Source organism: Spea bombifrons, chromosome 1 (genome assembly GCF_027358695.1).
Source record: "Spea bombifrons isolate aSpeBom1 chromosome 1, aSpeBom1.2.pri, whole genome shotgun sequence".
Lineage (NCBI taxonomy): Eukaryota > Metazoa > Chordata > Amphibia > Anura > Pelobatidae > Spea > Spea bombifrons.
Window position 1 is genome coordinate 36,755,993 of NC_071087.1, and position 12,006 is coordinate 36,767,998.

The following is a 12,006-nucleotide window of genomic DNA, read 5'->3' on the forward strand; positions in this document are numbered from 1 at the left end:
TGTAAACTTTGTAGAGATATTCTTGGTACATACTCCGGATGGGACGGCCCTACAGTTCCAGAAAGGTTGTTTCCTGATGGATATGTCACAACCCTTGATGCAGTTGAAGTAATGAACTCTACAAACCTTTTGGACGTATCTTTGTGTAACCCTGGCACAGAGGGGTGGGTAACGGTGCGTATAGTGCTATTAGTCACCAAGCCTGTTCAGTAACATAGAAACACAGATGCATTACAATTGCAGCATACTTTGCTCCTGTTGAAATGGGTCTTACAGTTCTGTGTCCCAATTTTGGAAAACATCAGTTTCCTCTGTAATAAGGAAAGTTGTCTGTGTGCCTGAAACCCACTACAGTAGGGCTGCTGGACTCCAGGTCTCGAAGGTCCCATGCAAACCATGGATTCTGCATCCATTTGCTTTAACATAAGCCATTTAATAATCCCCACCCAGGTGAACTTTGCTAAAGTTGGGAGATCCAAAAATAATGCCCCTTGATGCATGGAGTTTGATAACCCTTAAATTCAGATTCTCCATTAAATAAAGGCCAGATTAGACCAGAACTACTGGTATACTGGCATAGAAGTTCTTTGAAACTCCTTACCGGATACAGTCATCATGTCTGTGCTTGATTTTTCTGGCTTGCGAACTTCAAAAGTTTGGTTTTGAACGTGTTGCGACACAATAGCAGATTCAATACGTGCCCAGTACACAAAATATGATTGGACGACTGATAAGCTGTTGCAAAAAAAAATATGTTCAATGATACGTTTCTTATAAATCTAAAATAGCTAGAAACATCAATGGGCTTCATTGGTTTTGGCCTTCTCCCAAACCCTTGATGCATCTACTTGGTGTTTACTTACAAAAACTTTATGTCTCCAACAGGCTGATCAGGTGACTTCCACACAAAAGACAGATTTCTTTTCAATGACTTGTCTGAATGGGTAACAGTATCTCCATCTTGAAAGCAATGCAGTAGTTTGGAACCCGTAGGGATGACTATAAAGGAGCCAGCTACTTGGTCATTGGAAATTCTCCGAGCTTGAAGCATAAAGCCCATGAAATCTCGAGCACTTCTCACAGTTACTGTAAGACAAGTTGCACAGTGTATGTGTGTTACTGAAATGCTCTGCGTTCCAAAGGAATTATTACAACTTAGAAGTCAATCATTTTTCAACAATATCTTGTCTCTAATATACCTTGCAGTGCCATGTTTTCATGCTAACTGCATATAGGAGTTTTGCATTGGCTCCGGTGCGTCTTACTGCATGGGACTCAGTCCAGGCATTCATTAGTAATTATGATTAGAAAGTTAGTCTCCTGTCTCTCCAGCTCCCTTATACTCCTTCTCATAATATATTTTGAAGGTACATTACTACACAGGTCATGACAGAACGAATATCCTTTCTGTCAGGTGTAATGGTGTGGTTACTCTTTGGAGAATGATGGGAAATATGGCCCACTCAGACAATGTTACATTTTGCTCTGTGAATATAAGGTTAATTCATTGGTTCAGAATGTGCTGAACAGTGATGTGTCATCTATATATTTAACCGTATAAACAGTAATGGTTATTTTTGCCAACACCTACAGAGCAAATGTCTTTGGATCTTAATTAGACTTTGGCAGCACTGCTGACTTGGCAACTACAGTGGGACGTCCATCATTCTGGATGATGCCAACAATACGATCCCACAGTGCACAGTGAGGGGCAGAGGATCTATAAACAGGATTATGACAATCATTTTCGAAAAGCTCTAGTAGATATGTATACAACATATCCCTGTTTCAAAAACATGACAAAAAATGTATTTGGGAGGAAATACAAATGGAACCCCTGGGTCTTCTAGAGTTACATGGACTCTATAGGGAATCGCCAGACACCTGGAAATCTCCCTACTTCCTCCTTTGGCTTGATGGACCGTTTCCAAGACAGATGTGGAGCTTAGCAGGGAATCCAGAAAAATGGCAGATTTGGGGAATCGAATGTATTGCTTCATAGAGTGCTATTAGCAGAAAGCTTAATTGAATCCAAGACAAGCCCAAGGATCACTTAATGTCTGAGTCGGGAAAAATTTACATCAGGAATAAATGGACTAATATAGCAGCAATGCAACTTTAGTTATTATTAAGGAATAGAAAGTTGATGTTGATCATTGGTGTAAACGTGAACATCAGTGTAACAAAGTTCTTGGTTAGTTCAGTTTCAAAACAGCAGCTTTCCCATAAATATCAATCCTTAAAACGTCTGTTTCCGCTCACCCCCAAGAGATGAACATTCAGCCTACTATTGAGTCACATTAGGTACCCACTACTTGACGGAAAACCTAGCAGATAAGCCACTCTGTGAATGTAATTTGTTTGTAAGAAGGTTTTTTTACAGTTATAATTAAGACATAATGATATGTAAGAGAGTTAATCGGATGAATCAACCTATTGAAAAGACATTGCATACAACATAACAGTTCTTTACAAACACATGCAGGGTCAGCCCACTCACATCTAACCAAGGTGTCGATGCATTTCACTTACCAGGAACCTTGTCACCAGGCAGGTAGAAGGACCTGTTGGCGTGTACGGTGATATAGTTCTTCCTCATATTCTGTGGCGCTGCTCGGATATGTTTGGGCCTCATGTCAGAGCAAGCGGCAAGACTCGCTCCATGAGAGAAGGCAGCTGAGTAGGAAATGAAGGAAAGGCTCGTACAGGTCCACACAAACAGAAATATCCGGGTGTTGATGGTGTCCTCAGCCTTTTTAAGAACAAGCAAGAAAGTATTTATTTTAAGTGCTCTCTCTCAAACATTTAAAAGGTAAGTTCAAAACCAAAAAGTTTTTTGAAAATCAAAATATGGGAATTAGTAACCACTGGCAAAACAACTTTTGCCAGAATCCAGTGATCTATCTGCTGTTTCAGGGCCTATCGCACTCTTGGTAAAGAGCACATTGTGAACTAAGCTGTAAAGGTGTGGTTTTTGTGTCCTTGGAATCCAGTGTCCATACAAGCATCTAGGAACACTATGTTGTTTTCTTTACATCCTACCGAATTAAAGATGTTTTATTTGTCTAGCGCATAATTAAAGGCTGAAGAAATTGGAGAAGCTGATTTTCCACTGATTACCATTAAATCTAGTTTAAAGCTTCTGAAATGCTGAAGCTATCCTTATAAAACTGAACAGCTGACAAACTTCAGCACACGGGCAACCCTGGTCAACCTTCTCAATAATATGGCATCCCAAACGGACATCTCATAGCTATTACTGCAACATTGTTCACTGATGTCCTTCAAACTATGGTCCACAAAACACCAGTCGCTGGGTCCCATCTGTGCCAAGATGGAGGATCCCCCATATTCAGAAAACTCTAAAAATGTGTAGCATGTAGACACAAATTTGCTGGATGTGCTGTGCAAAGCAGTCAGGACAGGAAAGGAATTTAGAGAATTTAGTGGGAATTGTCACCTATAATTCTTGCACACGCACAAGGTCCTCAGATTCCATAACAACCAACTGTTTGTCATGGAATGTACCGGCATTAACCCTTCTGTATATTTGGCAGTGAGTTACTAATGCATGTATACATGGCCATGGCACCTTATTACCGCACAGGTTAAAATGTATTTCTTTTTTGTGAATCTGGTCGGGACAATAGTGGAAACATAGAGTCTGACGGCAGATAAGCACCATCTCAGCTCATCTGGTCTATGCATTTTTCCTGATATAGAAACTTCAGACCTAAACCAGTCCTTGATCTCGTCTTAGATTCAGGATATCTTTATGCCTATCCCATGCATGTTTAAATTCACTCTCTGTATTAGCCTCTACAACTTCTGATTGGAGGCGGTTCTATTTATCTACTAGGCAGTGTGCCATCAGTAATAAATTTACCATTCATCAACATATACATACTGTATATTAAATTGGTGCTAGTTGATTAGCCTTAAGGTGGTTGTTAATGAAAAGTGATGCAGAAAGCTTCTTAGAAGTAAATCCCAGGACATGAAATATAATTGGATTTAGATAATCCCACGCTAGACAGGATTTACAAAAATTTTATATAAACAATATATTAGATAAAGTTAATCATGCCAGCTTTTGAGCTACATATAGAACTCATAGTAAAAGTAACCCATTTACAAATAAATGTATTAACATGGAATGGGGTAAATTGGGCAAGACATGACTTAAACTGAAAGCACAGTTAAATGATATGTGCATAAATATTTCATAATCATGCAATTACTGTGTTATTGAATAGACCTGTAAAGGTTTATGGCAGGCATGTTGGGAAAGCCACGCTTAAATACATTTGTTGCACTGTTTGGAAGAGTACAAGCATTCTTTTATATTTAATATAAAGGTTAATTGGGACCAAACCATACTTAAATCAGGGCAATCTAGTTTTCTTCATGTAACCACAAAGTAATCTGATATTGTCTGAGCCGCAAACCCAGCTTTATGAAATATTAAAAGTAGAGATAAAAAAGAAATAGATTTAGATGAGCTGAAATATGATTTACTTTTTATTTGTTTTTTATATATCGTGATAGATTCTAATGCTTCACCTCTATTTCTTGTGAGTAGCGGGAAGTGAGACAATCTATCCTATTAAGTAAAACATGGTAACATGCTTCAATGCAGAGTCTTTGCTATAAAGTGTAATCACCAGTCACTGCTGGCATGCTACTGCATCTCTTGGTGATAACGAATGATGTGTGTAATTGGATCTAGGTTTATATCCCATGAGCCAACAATGGCCACCTCCATATAGTTGTACAAACAGCTACAAAGGTGTCATTTAATTGTATTAGTATTTGAAATGATCTCTGGCTACATTGGCACATCACTGATGACCTATGGTCTGCAAACAACTATGCTGGGTTGATGATTACTCCCAAATAGTATTGTGCCAATATGTGTAAGTGGTTGTGCTAATGCCTATGTTATCGGGATTGGGGTACAAGGGGACAGGGTCCTACTCAGCTTTACATGCTGCCCGGTCCAGAAGGTGCCAACCCTCCTCTGCTTCAAGGGGGGTGTTCCCCTTTTTAAATCTGTCATGAATACGGTTATAACTGATCATAATAGCTTTTGGATACTCCGAATGTCTTCTACCTTTGGTGGATTTATGGGGCAGCTAAAGTATTTAAGCGTTTGCTGATTTGTATTATCCGCATGATAAAGCATGCGCTCAGTATATCTTATTTAATAACGACATCTGATTTATAGGGGATTTTCAAATCTCTCCCTCTGCCTCAGTGTTATGTGGATTTTGATTTATGCATATGTGAACGCCAAATTTGTTTATGCTTGGGAAAATGAAAATTGGCTATATTGTAATCAATGTATTTCCATGCTGTAATCTGGATCCAGACCGCAAATGCTAAAATGTTCAATCCAAATGCAGTTTACCAGGACTGGAAAACTCAAATGTGATACATACTTTTATCCAAACCTAGGCTAGGTTTAGAACGCCAACCTGATTAGCATTATAATATTTCCCCTTTTTCCCATGCCAGAAGGATGAGACGTGAACTGTACAAAGCTCTGCTGTGCAAACGGTTAAACAGCACATACTGTAATTACTTATGGACCCTACCAGGGGTTACTCCAATTTGGCATGTAGAAAAAAAGCTTTGTGTATGCACATCTATGTCACTTTATAGTATTAATTGCATTTTGGCTGCATGTTTTACGTTATGCGTGGATGTGGCTGTGCACTGTTAACAAAAGGCACACATTTATTTACAACATGTAATTAAGACTGCTGCCAGCCTCACTGCCCCTGACTCAGAGCCCGCCGTATGAGTAGCCGCATGCCTTACTTTCGGATTAGCTGCCAACAATAATAAAAACGAAAAAGATCCCAAGCCCGTGTGTTCGCAGAGCCAAGTGCTTGCAGTACGTTCATCCATCAAGACTAGCAGCCATTTACCTGTCACTGCACTGTGATGGGCACAGCAGAGCCAACTGTACATCATGCCGGCAGAGGGCTATGTCTAGTTAGGGTGTGTGCCAATAACGGAGCCGGGATCTCTCTGCTAAACGTGGCATGTCTGGAGGCAATTAGAAAGCATTCAGTGCAGCAATGTACTTTCCTTAACAGCAGAAACCTTAACCCGTTCTGTCTCATCTTAGCATCCCATTCCGTGCAGAGACAATGGCAGTAACAGGCTGCACTGCGGGCGAAGATCCTGCCACCGGAAACTAGATGTCACTAGAGCTTTATATGTAAAAATGATTTTCTTTGTTACAATAGAGTAGGATTTGGTGATACATTCTAGTCCAAGAAAAATCATTCTCAGTATTTATTGGACGCATGCACTGTATTTCTTTAGACAATGCAGGCAAACAGGAAAGCTACATTTAGGGGTTGCTGGGCTTTAGAGATGTTAATCTTTATTAAAATAAATGTATGTGTTTACATTTCCTTTAGAAAGGAGTCTCTTCTAGTGTCATATTTTTAAAATCAGCTACCTAAAGATGGCATAATTTCACAGTAGAGGGGACGCAAATGCCCCAAAAGACCCCACACGTAAGCTGAGCTCCCAAATGCATTGTCAAACCTGATCCAGCAGCTCACCTCCAACACTACTTTCATATAAACAGATGGCAGACAGGAATAACCAACACAATGTGAGAGTCTTAGGTATCTTAGATAGGTGTTTTTTGAATGGTATCCGCTGAATTTTTGCTTTGTTTAATGTAGTCCATCTGGTTAGCAAACATATATTCTTAATTGCCCCATTTCAGCATACTATTCATACATTTCACCAAAATGGCCATGTGATTGACACTCTTCTCTACCCCGAGAATGGAACAGTACCAAGACATGTCACTCCTTAATTCCATACAGTTTCATGGTAAAAATCTCCACGGTGCCACCTTTACTTTTCAAAGACGCACCACATCTGATCATCGACAACCTTCCTCACACAAGTTACTGGTGGCTTTTACATACAAGAGATTTACAGATGCCCTGTGGGCTGAGCTGGAAAAGTTCTGCAAGCCAGGTAACATTGCCTTCTGGAAGACATATATCCATATACTTCTACTTTATGTTGAGAAGTTCTTTTTCTGATGGCCCCTGAAAAAAGCCTTCCTGGCAAACTGGTTCCTGGCCCTGCCTGCGTATATCTTGCAAGTAACGATTAAACTACATGTCTGTTCACCACGGAAATAACCCAGTTTTGACTTTGATTATCTGCATACATCAGTGTGATTAATGGCATTCACAGAAGTTTATGAAGGTTTCAGCAATTCCATATATCCCGTCAATTCAGTGATTTCTAATTGCTCAAGTAGATCGATCTCCCAATGCAAGCAGCTAGGAAGCTGTGCAGATACCAGAGAACTGAAAGCATACATTGTGGCACGGGGAAAATTTCTTACCTGCTGTAATCACACAATATTTACACACAATGAAAGAAATGTTTTTCCCAATAACAATATTCACCTATTTTTTCGTCGTGAATGGTGGACTTTCAGCTTATCAGAGTATTACTCATGTTGTAACACAAACTCTATCACAGCACATCTGTTTGATTTCATCAGAAATCTATGGCCACCCAGGCAGTATAAGTGTATGTTTTGTGCAAAGCAGAATACACATGGACAACACAAATACAGCATAAAATAATATAAAAACATGGAAATGATCAGTATTAAAGAACTTTAATTTACCATTTAATTTACCATTTACCATTTAATCATTATCAATGCGATAAGGACTTAAAGGCAGTAGGTAGTGAAAGCAAATCTGCTTTCAGAACATGTCTTGTGTATGTACTGACTTATTGAATATGGTAGATCCATAGCATGAATATCAAAAGTGTGTACATGCAAATACAAGTAGACAATTGTAATGTAGCACACATGAAACAGTACATGCAATGCACTTACCATGGGAAGCATGGTCAATCAGGTTGCTTGCAGACCCCAAGAGTACGCAGTATCTGCTGGAGACTAGTAGACATATCCTTCACATCATCCTTTCCTCTCACTTTTCTAATGCTATGTGCAACAGCTGTCACAGCCAGTGCAGTGCCCATGGCATCCTAGCCTCTATGTTGTCGCTAGACGGGCCTAATTTGATTATTTTCCCACTTGTTCTTTACCCCCATGAGTGACAGACTCAAACAATAAAGACCAAAAACCTAATATCTATGTGGAATGAATGAGCCGGAACATCCTCTAACTCTCTGTTGGGATGTGTATTGTGCTTTCAACAGCCCAGCGGGGTAGGATTTGGGAGAATAAAAAGATTCTAAGTCCCAAGGCTCATCCTGCTACAACAGAAGTACAAATTCCCTTTCCCTTTACCAAACACAACACATCTCAATACTCACCATTCTTAAGGGATCTATGACAGCTGTCACTTACCTGTTCTGGCAAGTGCTTCAATCAAATTGCTTGTCTTATGTTTGGTATAGACTCACAAAATAAGTAGTTTCTTGTTACACTGAGCATACAAAATGAAAGTGTGAATGAAAGAATCCTTTACTGTCCTATGTCCTTCTATATAGATCATTTCATTCTGTTAATTACTGTGTGCTTAAAACAATTTTCATAACCTTTCAACACAGAATTGAAGGGTCTCCTGATCAGGTCTCCAGTAGACACATAATTATACTTAGACATTTTTCACAGATGTAATCCTTGAAAGGCTGACTTTTTACATCTGTGTGCTTACCCAATGTTAATGGAGGAGGCTTCCTGCCATGATTGAAAATGTATCCTCCATGTCTTCGTTAACACATCTGCACAATACATTCACTCTGCCATCAACCTTCAAAGAGGTCCTCTGCTTTTTATAGTCTAAAAAAAATTATATAGGTAGGTCATTCAAAGGATATACACAATGCAATCTTCACTATGGGACCAAATCAGGGACTGATAGGGGTTTGAATCCCTTATGACAGGAAAAGTGGGCAGACTAGATGGGCTCAATGGTTTTCACCTGCCGTAATATTCTACAGCATGTTTCTATGTAGAGTTAAGAAATGTATTGGTTTAATGAAGTTGCTACACATCATGTGGCCATTAATCAAATGATTTATAAAAGGTGATTGGTGGACGGCTCAGATCACAATCACCGATGACAAAAAATATCTTGTCTTAGTTTTATATGTCTTTCACTAAAATCACCCTGCCCTTTGGTTGCCTTTGCATAGTAAAACATGCAGACATGTTTCGTTATTGCGTCACATGCATTGTTGCATTACAGATTTGTTGGGAGCACAATATCGGTCACTTTCCGAACTGTGTTTAAAAGCCACCAATACTTATTTGAAACAAACTCTGGATCGAAGTGCAGAGATCTGTATAATTGTAACAAAGCGATGTCTAAGATCAAGTACATATTCAATAGTGCATTGCTTACATGAATAATTCCTGAATTGAATATGTTGTCCCACAGCTGTATTAAAAAAAACACACAAAAAACAAAAACTGTCTGCGCTTCTTACCCTAATAAAGTTGGCAACAAATAAATAAACATAATATAAATGAAAGGTTTTGGTTATATGAATTGGCCAAAGCATAATTAAGCTCACCCGCCACGTCAAGGCACACTCTCAATAGGGTGAGAACCTACTCTCACCTCCTACGTAGTGGGCACACAAAGCAGTTTATACTGCTACCAAAACCTTATTAATGTGTTGGGGGAGGTGCAATTAAACCTCCTCCCCATTAACCCCTGGACAGCAAGCTGCAACCAGACTGATGAGGAGCCAACAACCTCAAATATGTGCAAACAGGGAAAAGAAAAAATGTCGGTGCGCTAAGCTAGTCACAGGCTCAAATAATACAAATGTATAATACGAGGCCTACCAAACAGGTGTAAGCATGCTGCAAGAAACAGTGTATCGGCTTTACAATGTATACAAAAAACAAAAACTGTCTGCGCTTCTTACCCTAATAAAGTTGGCAACAAATATATAAACATAATATAATATAATATAAATCTCATTTATATTATGTTTATATATTTGTTGCCAACTTTATTAGGGTAAGAAGCGCAGACAGTTTTTGTTTTTTGTATACATTGTACAGCCAATACACTGTTTTTGCAGCATGCTTACACCTGTTTGGTAGGCCTCGTATTATACATTTGTATTATTTGAGCCTGTGACTAGCTTAGCGCACCGACATTTTTTCTTTTCCCTTAAAAAAAACACATCTACAAATGCTACTGTATGATCAGCTTCAAAAGTGTACTACTTCATTATGCATTAGATGGAGTGAAATGATATGTGGGAAGCCAAAAACTAAATCACCAACATAATGTATAAAAAAAACAACCTAACTTACCTATCTATTTAAAATTAGGCAGTTGTGTACATGTAGTTAGTTAAGTGTTTTGTGTGCCGTGCATGTCCTCTCGCTGTCAGTGCCTGCATACCAGTGTTCTATATAAACAGTTACTAGGGGTGTTTGTGCAATGTCTTAATCCCTTGTACAAATATCTATACAATTTACTTTAACACAATGTTTTCACTTGTCCCCCCCCCAAAACTCCCTTCCATCTTTTAAAATCCTTGAAAAATGTTTTAAAATAGCAATTTAAAGGGAAACTTGCATCATACATGTATACCCTACAGTATTGTCCTGCGGTTCAAGGGATATCTTTAATAATTATCACAAAAGTCTCATAAAGAGTTACTTTAATTTAGTTCCCGCTTAACCCGAGCCTGTTTTTCGTGAAACCAGTTTTCTTAAGTTGGAAGCCTCTTGAATATCGGAACACAGCAGCGATTGCATCACACGAGACCCAGCATGCAGCTTAATCACATAAATATTTATGGTTCAAATTACACATGCCATGTATTGTCCCAAAAATAGACAGAATTCACCACTTTATGGCAAAGGGTATATTGTATGCCAAGTTGTTACCGTATTTTGTTCAATAACGATGCCCCATTTTCAGTGTACCCACACAAATTGTATGGTGACAGACTCTGCATTCTTTTGATTTCCATTATATTTAGAATAAAAATATATTTTGACAAATTGAAGAAAACATTAACACAATTGCCACTAGTTACTTTGATAAAATATACAACATATGTAAATACGTAATATATATAAAATTTCACTGGCAATTACATTATAAAAACTCTACATTCATGTCAAGTCATAAGTTATTACATTTAGTTTGTAACTTATTTAGAGAACATTTTTGGATGTTACAGGCCAGTGTGCCCGAGCACTGCATAACACGCACGTTTGGCATATTTAGTACGTTTCTCCTTGGCCGGTTATAGATGCCTGGCTCTACAGCGTTTCTGAGGTGCTTTCTTGCAGTCAGCAAAAGGAATTCTGGTAGAAAAATGTTTGCTGTAGAACCTGACGTCATGGTGCAACACCATTGTTCTACCACGCTATTCAACTTACCAGACTGTGGACCAGTTAAGCAAGTGCTGTGATTGCCAATATCCTATTAGTCCCTGGTAATGGCACACAATCACCTGTTTTCACCTAGTTTCAGAGCACATCAAGCTATCCATCCCCTCCAACTGAATGTCTCATTTTTTATCCATATGTGACTTTCTCTTTACAGTCAAGAGAAGGATACAGATTGGTCTGTTCAAGTAATACCCATCAAGCAGGCAGCCTAATATTACAGCATACTTTGGGGGAGGGGGGGCTGGCCCATCCTCTCATGACTGAAGATAGCTTTGGGGTCTTTATACACCTAGGGATCTCTCCTGGAACCAGGTAGTGCCCCTTATGTTGTCATAATCAGTGGAATGCATATATATATATATATATATATATTCTATCTTTTTTATTTTTTTTAAACTCCGCACAAAACTCTAGCTCTAAAGCCTTACATTGTAGATAACAGCACCAATGATCAAAGTGGTGGGTTATCAGAGGGGATAGAGGAATAGAATGCAATTGACCCTTTGGGAACTCTTTTACTTGATTGTTGTGTCGGTGCTCCCTATGGAGAGGATGAAGTGACTGTAGTTCAGTCAGTGAAAGCATGGTTGTTGAAGATCCAC

The 12,006-nt window shown here is 38.9% G+C and overlaps 1 protein-coding gene and 1 long non-coding RNA gene across 2 annotated transcripts in view; both read right to left on the reverse strand.

Moving 5' to 3' along the window:
* The window catches only part of LOC128473277 (uncharacterized), a 5,131-nt gene extending 4,621 nt beyond the window's left edge, over window positions 1–510 (reverse strand). The window contains exon 1 of the long non-coding RNA XR_008346262.1: window positions 1–510. This exon is cut by the window's left edge and continues 39 nt beyond it. This is a non-coding gene — a long non-coding RNA (uncharacterized LOC128473277).
* Window positions 1–7,912, reverse strand: part of REELD1 (reeler domain containing 1) — a 13,066-nt gene extending 5,154 nt beyond the window's left edge. Inside the window, exons 1-5 of the mRNA XM_053458982.1 lie at window positions 7,901–7,912; window positions 2,533–2,752; window positions 864–1,086; window positions 602–735; window positions 1–202 (exon numbers count right to left, since the gene is read on the reverse strand). The exon at window positions 1–202 is cut by the window's left edge and continues 39 nt beyond it. Coding sequence (XP_053314957.1) covers window positions 1–202; window positions 602–735; window positions 864–1,086; window positions 2,533–2,752; window positions 7,901–7,912 — 791 coding nt within the window. The remainder of the gene's footprint in view (window positions 203–601; window positions 736–863; window positions 1,087–2,532; window positions 2,753–7,900) is intronic.
* Between the last annotated feature and the right edge of the window lie 4,094 nt (window positions 7,913–12,006).